The 24,777-nt window shown below is 36.3% G+C and overlaps 1 protein-coding gene across 2 annotated transcripts in view; it reads right to left on the minus strand.

Annotated features, from left to right (window-relative positions):
• Positions 1–24,777, minus strand: part of LOC121659038 (pleckstrin homology domain interacting protein) — a 107,402-nt gene that overhangs the window by 26,627 nt on the left and 55,998 nt on the right. For both annotated transcript variants that reach the window (XM_042016751.1, XM_042016749.1), the window contains exons 17-24: positions 20,972–21,197; positions 17,867–18,004; positions 16,632–16,815; positions 15,827–15,950; positions 7,947–8,087; positions 7,070–7,146; positions 6,131–6,362; positions 2,951–3,070 (exon numbers count right to left, since the gene is read on the minus strand). In XM_042016751.1, coding sequence (XP_041872685.1) covers positions 2,951–3,070; positions 6,131–6,362; positions 7,070–7,146; positions 7,947–8,087; positions 15,827–15,950; positions 16,632–16,815; positions 17,867–18,004; positions 20,972–21,197 — 1,242 coding nt within the window. The remainder of the gene's footprint in view (positions 1–2,950; positions 3,071–6,130; positions 6,363–7,069; positions 7,147–7,946; positions 8,088–15,826; positions 15,951–16,631; positions 16,816–17,866; positions 18,005–20,971; positions 21,198–24,777) is intronic.

The raw sequence follows: 24,777 nt of genomic DNA on the forward strand, positions 1-24,777 counted from the left end.
ACTTTTATTATAAGCCATCACTGTAATGAGGTAGTAAGCTGAAACCCATAAACATGTATTCAAGGAATGTATTTGAAAAGCAAAACAGAGGTTCCACAAACTAGCTAGAACAAAATCTGATAAATGGCTGTATTCTTGGTACGATGCATGCCAAACAAAAGATCCTCTGTAAGTGTCCTAACATGGGATTTCCATCTAACAGCATGAGGGAAAGATAGCTTTAATGTAAAGGTCCAATGCAACAAAAAAAAAAAGCAGAGCAGAAATCCCCCTAAGTTTTAAAATATACAAATAAACACACTAATATTTGTATTTCTATCTGCTTCCCAAAACTCTTGTTTAAAACATTGTGAAGAAGTGTCTGCCAACTTTCTACATTAACAGGTACTGAACTCTTAAGTGTCACATGGAAATTTTTAACTCTTTTAAATGGAGAAGGACTCAGCATCACATTTTTTTTAAATCTGGTTTTAGAGTATTCAATATACACAATATCCTCATAGGGACAAAACACATAACAGCTACAAAAGGCATGAAAGCAGTGAGAATCTCTTAGGCATTGTCAGAATCTATCTGTCAGGAAAAGGAAGAGGCTACTGAGACAAATCTGAAATAAGGCCACTTTACATTACACTCTCAACATTGTGATGATTGTTTCCCATACCTTCCAGTGAATCAAAACAAAAAAGTGCACAGGCTACAAACAATCTCTGCTACACTTAGTGTTTCTGTGAAACCACTACATAAATTCAACCTACTCTTTACAGAAGTGAAATATTCTGTATTTTGCAAATGGCTCTAAGCATTGCATCTTCTGTCAGAAGAACAAATTTGGAAGATTTCTGTGAAGAAAAAAAATTCATGTCTTTTACCAGGAACTATTCTTTTTATTCTTGATTAATTCCTGCTTCTTCATGTTTGTTGTAGGACACAGACAAAACTGTTCTTTATCTGTGTTAATGGCAGAACATTGCAACAAACATGCCTTGTATTTGGATATTCAGACAGGGAAGTTGCAGCCCCATCTCTCTGGTGTATTTCCACTGTTCCTCAAGACACATGGCAGAGATCTGTAAACAGCACTATTCAGAAAGGGAAATGTGGTGGCACGTGCTATTCTTATGCACTAAGTGTAACTAAATATAGCACTACTGTTTTTTCTTACTTTTTTGTACAGCTTGAGAACAAATTTGAAATATCTCTCCTCCCAAATCTTATAAAACATACCTACTATCCAGCAAAATGTAGGAAGGCCACACAATATCTCTTCTCACAACATTTTTCTAATTAAACCAACCCTTTATTTCTGTGAATCTCAAAAGTAACTTTCTAGATTAATAATTTCTTTTCACATATTAAGTAAATCTGGGGAAGGCAAGTATCCGAGATGGAATTTCAGACAGAGCAGCTAGATTACAAACGTACTCTCTATTGGTGCAATTAATTCCTCCTTTCTAGGCACAGGACAGGAAACTTCCTGTTCTCCCATATAAAGCATTTTCAGCAAAAGGATGTACCCCACTTAGATATTCCTAGTACACACTGTACATGCTACTCAGCAGGTGCCAAATCAAACACAACAGTTTAACTTACTAAACCAATACGATATTAAAGTCACCTGAGCAGTATGGTACTGATAAATCCTTGCCTGCTTCACTGTATCCAGATGGTATCAGGCACCAAATATATTTATTTGGATTTGATCTTTGAACAGCAGAGTTTCCAAAACATGCTTACTGGAGGGTATAAATCCATAAGCATTTTCTCTTGTTGCATCTCTCAACTTCAAATGCTCCTTCCGTCCCTCACTAGCTTTGTCAATGTAATTTTTGCAGTTGTGCTGTGAACTGGATCTGTGAAGTGATCCAGTAAAAACAAAACTGCTTGCACATGCAACCTCTGCTTCTGATTCAGTTTCTAAAGTGGTGCCCACAAAAAGCTTTAGCTTGGGAACAAAGTTAATCAACTTTGCCACCGTTTCAAGTATTTCTCCAACAGCATTCTGTAGGTCTGATCTATACAACAACTCTGTTTAGCAACTCAGAAAACATGCTGCTCCCCAAGGAGACAACACACTGCCCATTACAGCATAAGCCAGCTATTTCCTCTTATTTTAACCTGAGGGGGTTTTAAACATGCACAGACTCTGGCTTTCAAGACTGCATTTTATCCAGTACTACTTATTTGTACAATTCACTGTAATGTTCACTTGCTACATATTCCAAAGTAGAAACTGGTGGGTGTCTTTTTGCTACTGTATTTTCAGACATCGGGTCATGTTTACAGAGTGTTTACAGTCTGGTTGGTATAAAATACATATAAATAAAATTTTTCTTGTGGTTTTCTGTTCTAAGAGACTAGCAGAAGTTTTCTGATATCAGGAACACAAGTGAGAAGGACAATATCAGAGTTTTCCTTCTGAATAAATGATTTTTTTTTAAAAATTACATTGTCCACTCAAAACAATCACACCAAACAAAAAAACCCACAACCTTCCCCCAGAGGCTTAATTCCTGGTTTTTACTTCAAGTCCCAAACTGAAGTATGTTTTTCAGGCTTAATTTCATATTTGATTTCTTACCTGTTCTTCAGCATACCAAATGCTCTACAATTAAGGAATATTTTCATGACATAAAGCACCTCATACAGCTTGTCTACAGGTGTCATAAGGAAATTAACACACTGAATACCATACAAGAAGGCACACTACTGCAACAGCAAGGAATAATAATAATAATAATTTTTTTTAGACGTCAAAGCAACACTGTGCAGAATATTTTCTAAATACAAGGAAGTGAAAGCAAATTTTAGCTAGATCAAAGAATGTTTTTAAGAAAATCCGAAATATTTTGATTGTAAGTCTCTGGGGAAAAAATGCACAGATTAAAATAAAAAAGGCAAAAACAAGCCAAAAGAAGCAAGGACACATAGGGAAAACTAACTACAATACCTCATCCCCCATCTGTGGCACAAATGGGCACCGCCGAGGAACAGTATCTGTAATCCATGCTGAAGGCAGCCATTCTTCCAGCGTCAAACCATTTTCTGCCAGAACTCCTACAGCCAGCCTCTGAAGAAAACATACACATCAGATTAGTATGAAATTTTTGCTAGCGTGAGGATTAATTTTAACTGCCTTTTGAGTTTTTTTGCGGGGGTGTGTGGGGATGAGCTCTAACAAGAACTGAATTTAATAACAGTCCAGTAACCATGTCTTGTGCCCAAAAAGAAAAAAACGGAAGCATGTCATTTACTCTAATCCACTTGGTTGCCTTGACCAAAACAGCACTAAATTATACAGCTGCCTCCAATTAGGGAACCTTGCACAAAACAAGGAGGAAAAGATTTATGAGGTAAATCATGTGAAAATTACCTGGATTGGGTACATCCACCTTACCTACTGGCATATTTACTATAAAGTGCAGTGGAACTGCACTTTCTGAATGTATTTCCACATCACATACTTGAAAGCAATGACACTCACTGCAGTTGCTTGTCCTAGGTGCACACTGCTTGTCTGTATCTAATAGGTCAGATTAAGCAGGGGTTTGTACAACCATTCAAGCAAGGCTGCTTTGAAATTCCTAACAGGATCTTATGTGTGTACAGACAGCAACCCTGGATGGCTGTACAGAAATCCACTCCATACAGCCACTGATGGAAGACTCTGCATCTCCAGACTGCAAATAGGATACACCACATGTAATTCCATTACACAAATTCAAGTGTGGTTTCACATGACAAGTAGTACTTTGATGAGTGCACCAGCAAGTATCACAGGAAAAAAATATACATAAAGTTAAAAAAAAAGTCCACCAAAAAAAAAATTAAAACAGAACCTCTCTATTGTAATAAATCAATAACATAGAAGCACTTTGTGAAGTCTGAGGTTCAAGCAGGTCTGTCTTGCAAAAAACTGATACACTGCATCAGAGCAAAGTGTCCAGCTAACTGGTGAATTATGGGAAGGTAAGAAACAGCCTTTAACCAGAGAACCTTCCCTTGTCATATCTTTACACATTAATCATCAGTTTAAAGCTCTCTGGAAGCCAAACTTGATCTTAGTTATTCAACAGGAAGGCACTATTTCCAGTGACTTTTTCAAGTAATTTCTGCAACTCTACTAAAGCATTTAGTAATTAGTTCCACTACCTGACTACATGCTCAGGTGGATTTGGGGTGTTTGTTTGCTTTTGGGGGGATAGGGATGTTGAACGGGGAAACGGCTCAGTTCTGAGCTTCATGTCTGTGTCATTGGGTGCTACATCTTATTGTAACAAAATAAGGAAGGACATCATTCTGCATTTATTCCTTTCTAAACCATGGTAGTTTTATACAAGCTTTTTCATCATATCTCTTCCAAACTCTCTCCCTTCTAAGAGAGACTACTCTGTGTCTGCCCAAAAGAACCAAAAATGTTCTCTACTTTTGATCTTTCTGGGTGATCCTTCCTTGTCCTTCTTCACTGCCATATCAATTTTTTAGACTGATTTTTGGTAGAGGAGATTAGAAGCGTAAGCACCATTCAAGATCATGAAGCCCACGCATTAATAGACATGACTGTCAATTTTTCTCTGCTCCTTTCTTAATTTCTAAGATTCTCTGTGTGGCTACAAAGACAGTCAAAACTTCTTTCCTCAATGAAAAGCCCTAATTTTGAATCAGGATCAGGATGAGGAAGAACTTTCTATCAGAAAGGCCTGTGAGCTCTCTGCTCAGTAAGGAGGTCAAATGTCCACCAAAAGAAACTTCAAAGACTAACATCTGTCAGAAATGACAGGTGTAATTAATGGGATAGAGGAAAGAGAGATGATTTTCTGCAATTCCTTCCAGCCTCATATTTTCTTGTGACTCAAGAAATAAGCAGGTCAGCTTTAAAAGTCTGAAATATCTAGGCCTGATATTTTTTGAATTAAAGACATCCTGCATCTCAATAACTGGGACTAAAATGGATGCAAGATTCCCAAACCACTCAGTTTAGTTTTAATCTAAGTGGAAATATTAGGCTGTCAACCAGTTTTTTATTTTATAATAAGAATCTAAACTAGAGGTTTCAATCATTAAAAAAGCCCCCCACCATATATTTTTCTCATCATCTTTGGTTTCTTATGTCTACTGATACCTTCTTTTGGTTTCAGACTGTGTAAATACCAATATACTATTAGTATTGACAGTACAACTAATAACTGCACAATAAACAAAAAAGCAGCCTAAACAACGAATAAAGACCTAACATCCTGCATGCCATACCAGAGATTCACAGTAAATCTGACACTGTGCCAACCTGCATATTTAAATAGCTGTTTTGTCAGTTTACCTTCTAATGAGGGCTAAAACATTGAAATAATGATCTTAAAGAATGCTGAGGACTTCTAACCTCATAAATAAACAAAATACAGTTATTTAGTTTAGACGATACAGCTAGCTTCTTTGGGTATTGCAAAAACAGAAGCTTTAAGTTTACAAAAACAATTAACATCTACCAGATAGATCACTTCTGGTCTCTGTAAAGAAAGAAGGAAGAGTGAAGTTTTCAGATCTAACAATTAAAAACAAAACAACCTCTCAAAAACACACTGAAAATAACCAAAGTCACAGAAAATTTCTATGCACTGATCTAAACTGAAATTACATTATATTAGAAAGCAAACAAAACACAAACAACAAAATCCTGATGAAGTCATATTTGCCTTGATGGAGATACAGTGGCAAGCATAATGCGAATATCATATATCATACAGAATTGACAGAAAAAAATGGCACGGTTGTGCAGATCTAAAAGAAAGTGCAATTATATGGGGAGCCAGGTCAGCACAGCTGTAAAAAATACTGGCACATTATACCAATACTCAATTGTATTGGAAGTTGAATACTCTACTTCCACAGAAAGGGTTTCTGGTGTGAGCAAGGAGAGTGATACGGACACTAGAAGTGTTCCTTATGTCAAATGTATCATTATAGCCATCTATCATTTGACTTGCAAGTCTTTAATTATCATTTGTTATGAGTGAAAGTCATGATGTGTTTTAAAATCAGACAATATTAAGGTGTATATGTAACTGAATCATTCATTAAATTATTTCTAAGTTAGCAAGAATGAGCAACCTGCAATACACAAAGAACATCTAACCTTTTGTTTTCTCTCTTTGGGTTTCCTCTTCTTTGGTGATGTTGATGGTCCATCCTTCTCCTCAATACCCTTTTTCCTTTCCTTTTTAATTTGCTTCCTTTGTTTTTCAGGTTCTTCTTCATCCTCTGAACTACTTTCTGCTTTCTTTGTTTTAATTTTAGGAATTTTCTTTGGTGGTTGCAAATTGATTCCTGCATCTGCCGTCCAGTCAGAATAATCACTAGAATAGTCACTACATGAGATATAACAAAGAAAAAAGAAATTAAAATCCCAAAGTTAAAAAGTGCATTGGATTACATAATATAACCCAATAAAAGGTTACAGTTAACAGTCTAGCTAACTACAATATTTTAATGGTTAAATTTATTTAATCCTTAATAGTTAAATTTATTTAATCTTTAAAACCTTATATTCTATCTACAATTTAAATGGTAGTAAACAAAAAGCCCTGACATCATTTGGTCTTGTAAGAAGCTTAACTTATAGCATCCCTCAAAGTAAACACCCTGTTTACTTCATCAACTCAAGATGATACACACTGAAGTCTGGATATTGTTTTCAATATTTCTGGCTTTGAATAGCTTTGAACAGCTTTGAACGAAAAAATAAAGGATGATTTATTCGCTAATTTCAAACCAAGGATCACAGATCAGACAGAGTCATAGGAAACTGCTACTACCTGCCTGAAACATTTGTGTGTCTGAAAAGAAATACCTTCCTGCAAAACAATTGTGCTTCCAGCAAACAAGGACAAAATCTTCCTGAATTTTAGTTAGCAATATGACTGAAAATTAAATCCTGAAAGTTTCATGTTCTTGTTCGCTTTTTCTTCTAAATCTGCACACGTGTTAGTTATTACTCATTAATTGTTTACAGCAAAAATTATTAAAGACTTATTGGCAAGAATTTTCTCTGTAAGGTATATATACTGTCACTTACCTAGAACTGCCATCACTGTGCCATGCTCTTTCGTCATCTTCTGATGTTCCACCGCTGGCAACAACTACTTCCCCTTCCTATTAAGGAGAGCAGCGGGCATTGGGTAGGGACAGAGGGAGAGGCAGAGAAAAAGAAAGCATTTTCTTTAGAGCTTAAGTTATAATATATGACAATAGAATGAAAACTTTTCTAGGCTTTATATGTGTGATAAACATATGACATTCTAGAAGCTTTATTCTAAAAAGGCATTTTAGTTTGCAGATAGTTCCTTTACTTTAGTGGTCTTATATAAAGAAGTATGAAGCTATCTGTGCTCGGCCAGACACAGTGTAGAGCAACATTTTTCATCACCATTTGACAAGGCTAGCTTACCTTCGCAAAAATTATTTCAAGTCTTTTTAATGTAGTATTTCCACATCTTTTCAATATTAAAAAAAACTCCAATATGAACTTTATGTACTCATCACTCATTCTCTACCGTATTTACAAAAGCACAGAATGATCGAGGATGTAAGGGACTTCTGGAGGTCATATTATCCAACCTCCCTGTTCAAGCAGGGTCACCTAAAGTTGGTGACCACGCTGCTAGGCCATGTGGGCAGTACTGACTAGGCTTACAAGTTACACATATACTTTGCAAAATACCCTTACAAATGAGCATTTTTCTCCTTTGTCAATTACTTTTTAAGTCAAAGCTAAATATATACAACAGTGTGTGAAAACCTAATACAACATAATGTTTTTAAGACATGAAAGCAAACACACAATGAAAAATGTAACTTGAGTTTCCACTAGAAACAATGTTTCATTAGCTGAAGCAGGAGCTTAATGAGTAGAAGTGGAATATGTAAGACTGCCTCATGAATAAGGATCTTACATCTGAAGAACTGTGTCCATTTTCCAACTCTTCAGCAGGCCTTGCAGTTTCTTCTACTGCATATCTTGTACGGTAGTTGTGCTGATTAGCTGCTTGTTTCTTTGAGTCACTAGCGTCTAGTAAATTATCATGAGAATGGTTCTGTGAAGAGACAAAAGTCAAAATATATAATTTTTGAGCATACATTTTATTAATACATGGCATTTTCTTTATTAATAGTATTCCAGGAAGCAATTTTTGCATTAGGAAAAAGTTACAAACCCAAGTCTAAAGAGCTGCTAAAGAAAACACTCCACATGCATAGTTGAATGAATATAAGCACCAAACAGTTCAGTGTATTCTGGAAATAACTAAATTTCTTCTCAGGCACAACACAATTTTTAAATCTGTAATTATTAAAAATACTCATTCTCTGCAAAGTACATGTCAGTTAATAAGGACTAAAACAAGGGCTAAAACATAACTACTGATAGGCTGCTAAGGGCTTGTAAAAGCTCAGAATTACACTAAAAATGGCCAAGGAAAGGAGACTCTTAAACAGAAGTCCAGAGTGTTATTTTGCAACCGAGGGGTCAGATGTGTTAGAAGAGAGACCCGTACAGTAATACATCCCTTAGCATACAGAGATGACTGTTAGCAAATACAAGCCTTTAAATGGTTTGATGATGCATTGAAGAGTTCAAATGAATGAGTCAGTTTGAAAGAATATGAGTTGATAAGAAGCTTAAAAGAATGAAATAAAGCTGTAATTTAGAACCACTTCATGCTCCAGCATTAAGAGATTTTGTTCCTCCTGTAGAATATATATAATGCAAACACTTGCTCTCAATACCAAGTGTGCAATCTTGTGTTAGTCCCCAATCACTGGGAAAAAACCCAAGAGTTATGATCTCAATTTCAAGAGTTTTGTGCTAATTTTTTTTTTGGCTTGTATAGTCAAACTTCAGATCCAACAAAATAATTTCTGGGCACATTCCTAGATGCCACAAAAAGAGGTACATTTCCCCAGTGCTATCCTTCTGCCACGAAGAAAACCTTGGATATCTATCAGGTGCTGATATAGTTGAAAAAAACAGTCCCAGCGACAAAGAAAGCAGAACGGGAACAAAATACAGAAAGGCACTAATATTTTGAGAGTCTTCTAGTAGAGCAGACTGCTTTTACATATTTCTCTTGGATTTTCTTTTTCTTTTGTAGGAAAGAGAAGATCTTTCCTATCATGTATGATAAAAGTTGGTTCATGAGGTTAAATTTTCTTGTTAAGGGAAATAACTCCCACTTTTTACATCAAAGCTGTACTAAAACTTGGCTAATCAACAGTAGCTAAGATTTAGTTTTCCTTAGCCACAACAATCATCATTAAAATGCAAAAGCCTAGTTACTAGTTTTTCTCCCACGCTCTCTGTTAGAAGATACACACCTTCTGCAAGCACAACAGCAACAGTTCGGTGGAGTACGCCAGCACACCACTCTGTACAATTGTGTTCCAGTTTTCATCAAAGCACAGAGGACGAACACAAACTGCTCTATGCTCTCTTCAGTGAGTACTGTGCTTCTGTTTTTCTGTCCTTCTGTCTAGCTGGGGAAGTTACCACACAGCACAGCTACCAGAGACATTTCTAATGGGACTGCTCAGCAATCAGCATTTTAACATTGCCCAAGACTTTTGAGACCTGGGGCACTCATTCCTCCTTCTGGATTCAAACTGGCAGCACACACCAGATCTCCTCAAGCTGCTCTGACCCAACCCAGAACAGCTCCAAGGCAGCCCTAAGCCCAGTGGCTGAGCCCATCACACAGCCTTCTGTCCTTCAGCCTTCTGGGGCTGCTCACTTCTCATCAAGATCTCAAGACTCATTACTGAAGCAAAGAGGTCACAAAAGCCAGTGTTACAGTAACTTGGTTCTGCAACTGAATTGAGACTTTTTCATCATGAAACATAGTAGAGAAAGCACAGACAACAGAATGGAATCACATAACCCCAATGAAACAAATTAGTCAAGTATCCATGAGGGGAACATATTTTGCAGAAGCTACTTTACAGCTTGACTGCAATGTTCATGTCTTCTCTCTAGAAACAAAAGTCCTAAAACTTTACCTCCCTGTTTCTCTCCAGATGTGAGGTTTCTCAAACAGTTATTATACATACAGCTTTCCCCTACTTAAACAGAACTACAGATCCTTGGAAAACTGAAGCACTTTGCATTACTCTTTGGTTTTGAAAAGAGTTCTTTTCTTCTGGCAGTGCAAAGCTTAAGGGAAAAAAGAACACCCCAGCCCCCCTGCCCCAATCATTCCTTCATGGAAAAAAGTAATACCACTGTATAAATATTGGATTAGAGTGAGTTTGAAGGGTAACAAACTGCTTTGGGAAAGATACAATGCCAAAACAAGAACACAAAAAATACCAGGAAAACAAAACCACAAGTACTTATCCATAAGTAACAGAATGCTAGAATGAAGTTGGAAAGGATCTCTAGATGTCACCTTGTCTAAACCCACTGCTCAAGCAGAGATGAGAAAAGGGGCCATAAGGTATACAACTGTCTCATCTCTCCAAAAAAATGTATTTTAACATAATTTCTATTCAACTTAGGTTTTCAAAATCTGATGAGAAGCTGTAAGACAGAACTTTATTTATTTGGGGGAGGGGTGGAGTTCAATGTGAAGGTTTGACTATAAAGTACTACAGATTTTTTTCTGACAAAATGTAATTATCACCAGCACGTTCAACAATAACTGAGGAAACACAGCTGATGCCTCCTCTCCCTCAATACATAACCTAAAGAGCGAGCTTGAAATTGGACTCTCAACTCTAATGGTAGGCTGAGAAACAAAGCCAAGACAACCTATGATTTGAGGTACAATCATCATTTTCTCTCTATACACTTTGATGAACAGTCATATATGCTGACAAGTACCTTCCTTGTATCTTGTCCAAGGCTTCCAGTCAGTATCAGAGCACATCTATTGATACATCAAAAATTACAGCTCCTGTCAGAACAGTTTTGCTGTGAAATAAAAATGATGGCATTTCCTGTATTTGAGAGGGATACTGGACACTGGACACTGCTAGGGGTCTTGGTAACATCATTTGTGAGAGGTACAGTGGAAACCCAGTGATGTCCTGACAACTCAGACCAAACTACATTCTACTGTCCTTATGATCGTGGACAGCACTGGGAAGCACAGCTTTGCTGCAGTCTCATACAGGGCTGAAGCAATTTTGGGAAGCTTCGGCTATAGCAATTTCATGGTATTTCTTAACCAGCGGCATCTATTTTTCATGTGACAATAATTCCTCCTTCCTTAAGCCAACAGGAATTAACTTCTACCGAACAGTTTAATAGGGGCAAGGCACAAGCATATGTCCAATATCAGAACTTCAGCATTAAACAGGTCACAGCTTCTTGCCCTGGCATTTTCACTTGGCTAAAGAGCACTCTTCCACAGTCTCCTCAAGTCTGGATCAGTGCCTATAATTACTTCGGTTTTACTCTTACCAAATTACGTATATGTAAAAAATTAATAAGAACTGTTCCAAAAGCAGTGAAGATAACAGGCACTAAGCAGTAGGCTTAGTTTAGGAGTTTTACTCTCCTCTTAACATCTTGCTGATTTAAATAGAAGTAGTGTTTAAATAACATATAAGTAGAAAAACTTATTTCTGTGGAACACAAATAAGCCACTTTCAGTAGAACAAAGCACACATTCCTCCTCCCTGGGTTCTATTAGTTTACAATACAGTCACATTTACACCTCGCAACAGAGACATACGCCTACTTTTGTCCATCCGTAACAATCTCCCATGTTAATTCCTTGAAATTTTCCCATAACGTTTCCACTTGAGGATAATGAGGAATATTTCCATTTTTGTCACATTTTACTAGGACACACATCACATCAACCCTCTAGTGCACAGAAATTTCACACTCTTAAATATTTATTAAAATGCTCTAATCCCAGTAGTTTAATAAACTAATACTCTTAATTACTTGGACTGGGAATATTTACCTAAGCATGTTATTTACCTCAACTCTCTTCTGCTCCTGAAAACAAGTAATTTGGAATACAGCTCCAGTCTTAAGATGGAAAAATTCCATTCTATCCTCTTTCATTAATGTTTTGGGGGTCAAGTTTTTTCTCTTTGTTTTTAAGTGGTTTTGTTTAATAATAGAAAAATTCCTATTCCTCACCAATGACTTTGAAAGTCAAACCAAGTTCCTCATTCAGCCTGCAGGTCAGTGATACTAAATACTATTTACTAAATACTATTCAGGTCAAAATACCCAAGCTTTTAGTCTCTCCCCCCCAGTTCCATTAGTCCCTTAAGCTATCATATACAAACACTTTTCCATATGACCTGTGTCAAAGAAATGTGGGCTTTCAATAGCAGAATACTTATGTGACTTCCATTTAAATTGCAGATATTGTTAAAGAAGAAAGACTGAGCTATAATTCTGTACTACTTTTAACACACCCTACAATGACCCGGGATTAAAAATTAGCAATAGGACTTTGGAATCTCCTCAAAATGTAATTACAACTGCTCTGTGTTCCTTATTGACCTACACTTTAGCTTGCAATCCAAAATGCTAACATTCATTCCTGCCCATTTTTTCATTTTACTTCAGTATTTTTGACTTCTTTCAGTTAGAAGGGAACAGCAGAAAATATTATTTTATCATTATCATTATTATATGAGCAGATCTGATAAATTTCAGAAGTTGATATAAAAATCAGTATTTCCTACTGGTATGAATACAACTGAATTTTCCTATGAAGACAATGTTTTAACACAAGCCTTGTTTTACTCTGCTCCCAGAGAAGGTAACAGTACTATAGAGTGAGACACCCTCTAGAATTCTTGATGCTGTAGCTCTTAGGTCTAGAGATTACTGGAAGAGAATGTCTTGCCCTGTATTTTGTTGGAGGTGCTCCCCATCTCCTTTAGATCACAAATTCTCGCATTAAACCTGTAAGAATTCACTATGCAATAAGTACAGTAGTCTTACAACAGTACTGTAATATAACTTGCAAGAAATCAGTATCAAAACCTAATGGATGTTCTCAAGGAAAAGGAAAATTTACACTGTGCTTTCCAGTTCTATCTTCAACCTCACACAGCTTGTATTTAAAGTCACACCATCACTGTAAAGAACAGCAACAGAAGAGCAACTATAATGAAGTTATTAATTTCTCTTTAAAAGAACCCTAAAAATACTGCACAACAGTTTTTGGACTGCAGTCAATCTTGCTTCTCTTCCCAGGTGTTTATTTGAATTTATTGTGAACACTACATAGATGACAATTCCAATTCACTACTCCTGTTGCTCAGACACTACCAAGCAGAAGTGTTGCTCATGTTAACTGTAAGCAACAACAAAAATCATGAAAATCTGAGCAGTTCATTTAATTGTGAAACTCAATCACTTGAGATCAAACACCTTTTTCTTCTTGAAACTTGCTTATTTAAAGCCCATGGGATATCTACTTATTTCTGAATCCCACTGAGATTTTACTCAAGAGATTTGAATTAGTGTACTTATCAGCAGTCTGAGTCCTCCAAAAAGAGACGTATTTAATGAAGAATCAGCTATGGAAGAATACAACCTTTCTATTCCAAGATACTGAAAAAGTATTCTGTAGGATTTATGAAGGCTTTAAGCATTCTGAAAGTATTACTAAGTATATCAGTAATTTTTATATGGAAAATTTATTGACATACTGAAATGAAAAGACCATGATTGCCTGTTTTTTTTTCCGTATTTCCTCAAAACAAAGGTGGAAAGTGACTAAAGGATTTACCAAGTTCTCTGCCTCACATTTTGAGAATCCCTCCCCACCCCCCAGGTATAAATATATGAAACTGAAGAAAGTTATCCTTAAGTAGCAGTCGCTCTGAAGGATTTCAAGGGCATAAATATCTGCAATAAAAATATGGGGCTCAAAAGATCCAGTTGTTACCATTACAGTTTGGAGACTAAAAATTTTTTTTTGGAAACAGGATTTATAAAAACTTGCACTAAGTTTCTTTGTTTCAAAGATATAATAAAAGTAATTGCTAAAACCAAAATGCTGGACCGGATAGCCTATTCTGTTAAACTTTTATGTCCTAGTGATATTTTAGAAGAAAACTGTAAGCCAATTAGAAATTTAATGGTAATTTGATATGAAAGTGTGTAATTTGACATGAAAGTATGTGTAACTCAATACCAAAATACATCCCTCCTCAAGACAAGAAAAAACTCTGTTAAAATCTGAATTTGTCAGGCCCCTTTTCTATTATTCCCAAAAGAAAAATAAGAGTTACAAAGACTTCTGATGTCCTGGTATTTCACTAATGAGTCCTGTCATGTGGCATAAAGTTTCTCTCCTCTATGTACAAAAACTTGAGACAAAATGAACAAATTTTTTCCAGTCTATCTTGGGCAAACACACAATATTGGTGACTGCAGAACTGAAAATAGTGCATCAGTACTATTTTTTAAGATAAGAATGCACTCAAATTTACATACAAGAAAGAAATTGAAGGAAAAAGTAAGAAAGAAACTTAATAAAGAAATTTAAAGTTATTAGGGGACTATGGGTAGGGGAGTGTTCACATCACTTCTTTTGAAATTCTTACTTCAGTTGAGTATGAAAAAAGTAGCAAAACAATACTCAAATTTAATATCAAATACAAACTTGCTAATCTCAAACTCACTCTACTACATATAAAATTAATCCATCATTACTAAAAACTACAAAATCACTACAAAGTATCTGAAATTTATTTATTTTCAGATTGCTTTCAATCTCAGTTCCTTCCTTCACAAGAAAGCGAGCAATAAAGAGCACAGGCATTAAGTATGGTACTCTAATAAAGTTAAGAGCTGTAGTCTTTTGCATACTTGTTCTTTTTATTTCATTTATTCCTTTTTCCACCTTATATCCCATAAGTGATCTTTACTTTCAATCGCAATTGCCACAATTTGCAGGTGTTCCCGAAGGCTGTATTTTACAAGCTTTTGATTGAGGGTAAAAACAGTCTCCTCTGTATTAAGCATTCTGTGAAACCCATAGTATGACTAAAACTATGAACCTATGAGCTCTCCTTTACAATTGCTAAAATTCACTTCCTTTATTACAAAAACATAGTTGGCTATTTAGCTAGAAAAGCATAAATAAGCATGGGCAATTCATAGATAAAACTAATTTTAAACAAGGAAGACAAAAATCTTTCTGTAAACATAGTATATATCCTTCCATTTTTTTACCAGCAAAAAGATGTAAGATTACATTTTTTTGCAAGTTATATTAAAAAAACCAAGTGACTTATGACAATTTAATTCTTATTTCCTTCTACTACATCTATCCTGTTTTCCTCTTTTCTGAAAATGTATTCCAGCTCTAGCAGAAATCATGACTTAGATATATTCCATAACGACCCACAATATGATTTTTAGGGTACCATGAGAGAAAACACCCAATTCTCTATTTGGACATGTATTTAATGTGTTATGGTTAAGGACTGTGTTATGGTTAAGGACTGTGACTTGAGTTTTAATAGAGCCTTTCCACAGAATAGTGCAAACAGTAGACAACAGCAGTGGGGTGTATCAATTAATAGTGACAGACTCCCAACAGTAAATCATGCCCCTAATACCAGATTTTCAGGGGTTTCCCCCCACTTCTGAAAGCAATCCATGTTGTTTATTATTCAGAACACATTGAAACATCAGTATAGAAAAGCTTCCTCATTCTGGGGAGGTAAACAAACTCCCATACCCTGTTTTTTAAATTTAAAACTGAGAAGAGGAATGTAAATTTATGTGACCCAACTCATTGAGTTAAATTTTATGCTTCATTCTGTGATAAGGTACAGTTGGACTACTTACCTTCGAGAAAGTAGGTATTTTGTTTTCTCTTGGAATATGACTCATTACATGTTTTCTTTTCTCTTCTGATCGATACACCCTTATTTCTTCTTCTCCCTTTGCTGTTCTCCATTCTTCCTGCCTACTGAAAAAAGAAAACTGAAATGTTAACTTTAAAGGACATTACTAGAACTGAGAGGATCTATCCCAAACCAAGGAATAGACATTCAACATCTATAACAATCTTTGAACAGCAGTTCTTCTCTTTACAGTTAGCATATGACTTTAAAATTAGCTTTTTTCAAACGAAGATTTTCATCTTATTGCATTAAACTAGAGCAGTTTATGCTTGACTATGGCAAGCAGGTTTTTGACTTACTGATTTAAGTACTCACCACAAGAGTTAATTAATGAAAAAATTAAAGTTCCAGTTTGGAAATCAAAATTCATCTCAGGCACCTAATAGATTAGGTCAGTATTCCAGCCATAAAATGCCATATAATGACAGGAATAAAAAGAGTAAAAACATGTAATCTTATGCTACAAGTCAGAGGATATTGAGGCAACTAGATTCTATTGCCTATACAAGTACAATTACTGTGTCATTCATTAAATGGACAATTTTTATTCCCAATCCTTCTGGTATTCCAAGATTTTTCAAGTGATACACAAACAAGTGATTTCAAACTGAAACTGATTTTATAAGAAATTTGAGATGAGAAAATAGAAAAACACCACACAAATGACAATGTGAATGGCAATAGGAATTCCAAAACTGTTCAATTTAATTAAGTTCACCATAGTAAAATTCTTGGTCTATGTTTACCTGGCCACACCAGAAGACAGTTCAGGCACTACAACCCTGCGACTCCAAGCCACAAGGTCCCGCTCAGTGGCTATTTCACTTCTTGGTGCATTGCTATGCATCTGACGCACACCTTCAATTTGTCCACTGCGCCTTAACCCTATATTTGGTGGGGAATGCACTTCTGAGGTAGAGCTTACAGATCCTAAAAAGTCAAAAAGCAATAGTTCTTGATCTGAAATTCTTAGGGAAGCATTTAAAAAGAAAAACTTGGAATGAAATGGAAAAATAACTTTACTTGATTTTTTACTTCAAAAGAAATCATATTAACTGAATAGAACTATTTCAGCCATTTCTACAGTCACCAAAACACAGCATGAACAGCTAGTGGGCTGCAGCACTCTGTTTAAAAATTCACATTAAAAAGAAGCCAATGTATTAACAATCTGAAGTGAAGCAAATGTTTGCTTCTTTAAAAATACTTTGGAAAACACTTATGCAAAGCTGACTATTGCTACTGCACTCTAAATTTGTGTTATAAAACAGTGACCTATCTCACTGAATCACTGTGCTCCTTTAAACAGTCTTCTACCTTCAAAAAAAAGGAAGCCTCAACACTGGAAATTAGGAATCAAGATGTAAAATTTACAGACAAAAACTTGAAATGGTCAAGAGGTTAAAAATAACCAAACCAACCCAAAACAAAACCACACACACACATGCAAGAGCCTTCAAATACCTACACAGTAGCAAAATATCAACGTTTTTCCATACCCTCACACAGACAAGCTATTGTTGCTTACTATAGTGGACTGCTAACCATAATTTTTTAAGTGTTGAAAACTACTGTGTACTCTAGTGCAAGACACTGAAACATGGAACAACTTCGCAGAGAAACAAGTAGTTCCTTCCACTTTTCTTCCTCCACTTTTCTTCTTCCTGTCTCCTTATTTGAAAGAAGCCAGATTTCAAACAACTAGGTGGCCAATTCCAGATTAAACAGCAGGGTAGTTACTTCTAAGGGAATGCAGCTGCTGCAATTCCCTGAGTGACCAGACAATAACAAAGATAAATCTGTAATGTTAAGAACCCCAACATTTTGCAAAAAGGCAAAAAAACAATGGGAAAGGTCTACTATTTTCTACAGCTCCAAACCTCCTTTTTACTAGTTCAACAAAATGCACAGATCATGGACAACATAAAGGGATTTATGTTTTCCAACTCCCAGCCTCAACATCCATCCCCCAGTGATCTACCTCTGCTTATCCGGCTGGTACTACTGGTTCCTGCCTCCCCAGAGCGTCTCTGGTCCTGCTCTTGCTGAAGTCTTTGAATCATGCTATCCAATGGACTAACTTCTTGATTTGCTTGCTGACTAAGAACTTGATTCAATCCTGTGAAGTAAAATATACCGGAGAACAACATACAAATGTAAATTTTGAAGAAATTAATGTTACAGACAGCTCATCTAAGTTTTAGCTTTGAAACAAGTACAGTAAATTATCACGTGTGTAACTATGGGCTACTGCTTATTTTTCTAACAGCCATTTCTTAAAACAGGACAACTTTTTTTCTTAATATTGAGAGCATTATATTTTCTGGAGCAGGGTCAAGACAACCACATTTCACTTCTAATAAAAGGTTAAATTTGATCAAGTACCAGCAAGTCACAGAAGCTTAACACAATCGCTGTTTGTCAGCTCAGTCAAAGCAAATTGTTCAAATGCAAGATTAGCCTGCCTCAAATGCATTATAAAACACTTTATAAGCTTCAATGAAAGAACTACATCAAGAAGGTCTAACTGAATTAGAAAATAATTATCTATACTGTAGACTACCAAGCAGTAAAAATGCTTGATTGAGCTCCACATGGACATAATGACCACATAGACGAAGTAATGGTAATTTTCTTTGGTATGTAAAACAGCCAAGAAACCTCCTTTTGGGTAGGTCTTTTGAATAGAAGATGGGAAACAGTTCCAAAGAAGTGATTACAAGGTGATAATACTGTTTCTGAGCAGCAAGCAAAATACACAGCACGTAAGCATGAACAACACAAAACTGTTTTCATACTCACAATGATCACAAAAACCAGTTAGAGAGGTATAGAGAAAAGGACAAGGGTTACAGTACTGATTCAAAAAGAAGTCAGACACCTCCACACAGAATAGTGAAATGGTGGAGTGGAATGCTGGGAAGCTCTAGCCAAGAGAAGCAGAACTTGCAAAACTTTATAATGAGGGATAACAATGTTCAAAGAAACAAGATATAGAAACTATTTTTCCAGCATGATTCTAAAGAAATATCACAGTATAAACTGCACTTTGCAAGATCAAAGACTAGATATTACAGTAATTGTGCTATGAAATGAAGAGCTTTGATTATGTAGCTGTACAGAAGCTGCTATCTCTCTAGAGTATGCAGAAAAAACCATAAATATTTAAGATAGTGCTCTCAGGCTTTAAAGGTTCCTGAAGTCAACTTCCCTAAAGCAGCAGAACCTTGGAATCATGGAATGAGCTCTGGTATAACCACAGCTGGATGTTTCCTGACTCATTTAAGTGAGACAGATTAATTTTTCTATCTCGTGAGCAGACATACTGTCTACTGAGAACAATGGAAAACACTACTAATAACCCAAGAATGATCTTAAATAAGGAAACTGCTATCTAAACAAAATGAAAGTTTTTATGTATCTAGCCTGTGAGACAATGCCTTAGCAAGAAACAGCAAGTAGTTTCTTTTTAAATGAAATAATAAAGACACTGGTGTAGACTTGACTTTTTCAAAACGTCTGGTTTAAAGGAGCCTCTCATGTACACTAAGGCAGTAAATCAAGTACAACTGTCCAACTTCCCCCTACCCTTAAAAGTCCCTACAGGAAACCTGACAAGAAATAAATGGTCAGTGCTCTGAGTGAGATGCATCAAATCCCACAACAAAGCTTCAGAGAGAGAAGGAACTTCCTTAGTGGAAGGGAACATACAAAATACATAAACACTGTTTAGCTCTGCATACGACTGCATACATTGTTGCTATATTGTAAAAAGGTAGAAAAATGTCTCGTGTCTCTCCATCATCTGTCAGGCTGGCGGACAACTTCCTGCTATTAAAGAAAATGCTATGGACATCATCTTCCTATAGGCATTCATGTGTCATGCAGACAGACCACTAAATTTAATTTTGTTGGGCCTGTGTGCAGAGTCTGATTTATTTCAAGATATATTGAAGACTGCACCCAGGAAATTTTCAAATTTGGAGAATTTCACAATGCAATGGATTCACACTTTAACTGTAACAATGAAGGAAAGGTGCATCCTTCCCTAAATATCAAATTTTGTTTCAAAACCACTAGCTAAGAAGTTTACATTCACCAGGAAGGATTTTCTTCCTCCTTACAGTTGATTCTCAGGTAGCATTTCTTCCTGTAATTTTGGAGTAAATACGGAAATCCTCCACTAAAATTATTTAAATATTCACTGCCTTATAATCGTGAGGTCTACAAATAAGAATAAAGAGATTTTTTGGTAGAAACACTCTCAGTTACCCTTCCTGGAATGTCTGACACACCACAGGCTTAAGTATCACGAACATATAAACTACAGTTTACAGGAACAGTCAGTTTTCACATATTTTCCAGAATATCCAAATACTTAACCATGTTTATCTTGAAAACATTTAAAGCTACTTTCACCAGTCACTGTTTGTTTGTTCATACTAATATCAAACTAGTGACACATAAAAAGTAGGCACTGCTTTTCCATCCCCACCCATGTGAAACACCTTTAGGCAGTTTCCAACAGCCAGCTATTGGCCCAATATATGCATGTTCTTCCCATGTCGTGTGCATGAGAATGAAACTTTCAAGGAACTTCCTAGATTTTGTATCTTTATTAAGTCTTCCGTTCTTTAACCAAATCACCAAAGCTTAAAATTAATGACTGCCTTCATCTAAAGAAGAAGAGAATTTTGCTTGTTTCAGATGTCTTCTCATTTTTCTCTTCTCATAGGAGTTACCTTTTCCAACTGATCTGTGGAAAATCAGTCTATTTTCTAGATTTTCTAAAGCAGGAAACCTTATCCCAAAGAGATAACCAAGAGCTCACACGGCATTATACATTGTTCCAGTAATGAAACAAACTCCAAGCTAACTGGTGTTGTAGCATCAACTAGTGCCAACTTGATCGATGACAATACTGTAAGTGAAACTGTCACAAGCAATCAGTGCCAAAGACATTGCAATTCTTCCGCACTACATGAACTACTATGCCCGTAAATGAAGAAAAAGGACAAAGTGAAAGTGTAGAATAACTGGAGGTAACTAGATAGACTACTGTTCAGTGAAGTGAAATTTTCCATACCTGAAGATGTCACTCCCATCTGAGGAATAAGCTGTTCCTCCCTGCAGTTCTCACGACCAGGAACTAGTCTTTGATACCTTGCAGGATGAGGGTTGCCATCCACATCAACCAAAAATGGGGGAGGCATAAGGTGTGGAGCCTGCTGTGTCTGTTCATCCAGGACAAAGTTGTTGGCATCACGGATAAGGGGCCGATAATCACTATGAAAGAACATCTGATCTGCTATCTGTAAACAAAGTCATTTTGTAATTTTTTTAAAGAACCTATTAAAAAAGCATACAGAAGAGAACTGCCAAAAGTATTTTTAACAATGGTACTCACGGTCACTTTTACAAAAAACAGGGGTATAAGCTGATGTGTTTATTTCACTTTAAAGGGGAAAATTTAATGACTCCATTATTATTTTGTTTCCCAGTACTTTTCTATATTACACTGCAAGGAGAATAATCCACATGTTTGAGGGTGGGAAGCATTTAAAGAATAGGGGAATGGGTAATATTCAACTACTTGAAGAAATCTGACCAAATACAGTACTAATGTATTAGTTTATAAATTTTCTTTTATATATATATATATATATTTCCTCTGAATATATATTCTGATAATGAAAAACTGTGTCACAGACTTATGAGATATGGTGCAGGAAGGACTAGGAAAAATATTTATTACATCAGGGCATTGGCAAATACTTTAACACCATCAAAATATATATATCCTTACTATAATGCTTGATATCAGAAAAAGTTTCAGTAGATAAAAAAAGCAGAGATAAAAATTAAATTTTTCATGCTCTGAGTTTTCTTTTTTTTTCTGTCCACCTGCTCATAATTTATTATAGATGACTTTCCACAGACCCTCAAGATTGAGGAATTCTTTTGTCCAAATAAACATAAAAAGGTTTATGCTCCATCCCTTGCTGGCACATGTACCTCAGTATCGTGAAATCAGAAAGATATTGAAGCGCAAGGAGAAAAGGAAAAGTGAATAGAAGATAAGCTGATACATATACTACACATCCCAAGACTACCTACTGGCAAGCAAACCCCATGGCAGCTCATGTATTCAGCTGAACTTTGAACAGTGAAAATCAAATCTCAAAATCATCATTCACACAAATTTAAGATTTCTAGTGCAATATAAAAACAACTAAACGATTGACTCAATGCATAGAGATCTCAAAAAAAATTTGTCTTTTAAGCATGCAGAGAGGAATGCCCAAGTTGTCATAGAACATCATCTGATTTCTGGAGAGTATGCTCTATCATGACCAATCCATAACACAGTTTCCAGTAACTTGTTATGTAGAAATCAGAAAGGCAGAGGTTAGAGCAGCTACTCAGAGGTCTCGTCTCTCAATGACAAATGTCTCCCACCCTGGAAGCAAGAAGACCAGGAAACAAAGATGACAACAGACATTTGTCAATTACAGTATCAGAAAGTGCATCCATATGAAGTGGATTAAAAAAAAAAGAATTGGGAAAAAATCATAGGAATCATGGGACCTAGACCTCACAAAAACTCAGAAAAATAACAACAGGAAGAAATCAGAAAGATACACAGAAAGATGCAATGGAAAAGAATTTACTTCAGAGATTCAAAAGACTGCTCTTACAAAACGCGTATGGACAAGGTGATATCCCACTGCAGTAAAAAGCTGACTGGATGAAATCCTGTTGCCAGATTTTTTGTTAACAGATGCCAAATGAGAAATATAAAAGTGTTTTCATGTGTCTAATGGACAGAATCGAGGCCTGCTTAACACCTTTGTTTCTTCATCTCACAATAGCTCAATATGATAGAGACAGAGGTCCCCTAGGAGGACTCTGAAAATCATAATAATGGAATATGAATTACTTACACCTAGTATAAGTCTTCCTACTAAGTGCTTCCCACACTGATAAAAAAAGACTTTCCGATGGCAAGGTCATACAAACTGTGAGTTTTATTATGTTGTGACTTGGCTGTACAGAGTTGTCCGCATCCCAGGTTTTGCAAGCAAAGGGAAGACCTAGTGCAATATCACAAGGGACTTTGTTGCAATTACACTTCTGTGCACCCTACAGTGCAATCAAGTATAATAGAGAGAGTAAATAACACTTTTGTACTCAATAAGATAACGTGGCATTTCTTGGAGAACACAGACTCTGGCCAACTCCCAGGTAGAATATCCCTACTGGAATCCAGGACAGTATCTTATCCTGAGAACAATCAGAAGAATTAGACATTCCAGCAGACAACCAGCTAGAAGTACTAACAATGAGACTTATTTGTTTATATACTATTAGAAATCAAATTCATGACAATAAGATGATACCACATCACCATCTGCACATGAGTCTTCTATTCATGTAACTTCACAAACCCAGCTTGGGAATGAGCACAAAAGCTTTCCACAAGGTCTGAGCTCTATAGATAGACTCTCCTACAATCACACATTCAGAATGCTCAGTTTCTCCAAATGGGCACAGTTACACTAAGAAGTTTTCCCCAGTACTGCACCAATCCACCATACATGAACTGTCAACTTGCAACAAAGTACTGTGGTTTGGGCAGTCTGCAGGAACAAAAGCCTTAGAAACCTCAGAGATCAGGCTCCCAGGGAAAGTGGTCACAGCACCAAGCCTGCCAGAGTTCAAAAAGCATTTGGACAATGCCCTCAGGCACATGATGTGTTTTGTGCAGAGCTAGGAGTTGGTCTCGATCCTTTCCAACTCAGAATGTTCTATGATTTAAAATCAACAGAGTAGTACCTTACACTTTAGAACTGCTAGGCATTCCTGGACTAGTTTCCACCTAATTAAGAACCTCTGAAGTGCACATGCCCTGTTGACAGTGAACTTGGCTCAACTCTGGTGATGATACGCTAAGAAATTTCAGCTGAGATTGGCTCAAGGAACCCCAAACAAGCAGCAAATGTATTCTTTTTTTTTTTCTCCCACAAAAAGATTACTTCACAAAAGCATGTATCAAAGAAAAACCCCACAAAAACCCCAACAAATGCCAAACAAAAAACAAACAAACAAAAACCCCACCCCATTCACCTTCCTTGTGGCCAAGATCACACTGCAGGGGAAAGAAAGCCTAGGAATTCGTTCCAGTCAACTAGGAAATGCAGATACTATCTGAACATAACACGAAAAAACATAGATGTAGAAAAGCAAGAGCTTGTTCTCTCAGTAGAGTTAACACTATCTCAGCTATAATCACTGTCAATTCAAAAACGCAGGAATATAGGACAGGTTACCATGCTTCTTTATTCTGTAAAATTCATTTCCCCAGAGAGATGGAAAACACTTTAAAGGCCAAAAAACATACATCCTACCAGACCATCTGACAAGATGTCTGAAACCCTCCCCAGTATCTGAGGGGAGAAAGACAGAAAAAAACCCACCATCTCCAGCACCTACCTACCTGTAGTTACAGTTTCCCATAAATCAGGTCAGACAAAAACAGAGATGATGAAACCACACATGGAAGACATCAGACACTTCTGAGTTTTCTGTGAGTGGAAGACTGAGATTAAAGTGGTAACAAATATAAGTCCTATTTGCTCCCATTTCTTCTATGATCAGGAATGCCAAGAGTAACATTGGCACAGCAACAGCTGTAGAGGATCATTTTAAATCATTCAATAAGTGAAAAATTTTAAACATGATCTTTTCTCAGAGGCTGCAGCCTCTTCACCCAAGAGAACCAAGGGTCTGTAGAATTCAAGCAGGGAAAAGCAATTGTGTTCAATCTTCAAACAGATTTAATCCCTCACAGGTAAATTCTTAAATGGCAGTATAAAGAAAAATTCTGATCTA

Source organism: Corvus kubaryi, unplaced genomic scaffold, assembly GCF_017639235.1.
Source record: "Corvus kubaryi isolate FWS band 111438036 unplaced genomic scaffold, C.kubaryi_AGA036_p1.0 split3-73, whole genome shotgun sequence".
Lineage (NCBI taxonomy): Eukaryota > Metazoa > Chordata > Aves > Passeriformes > Corvidae > Corvus > Corvus kubaryi.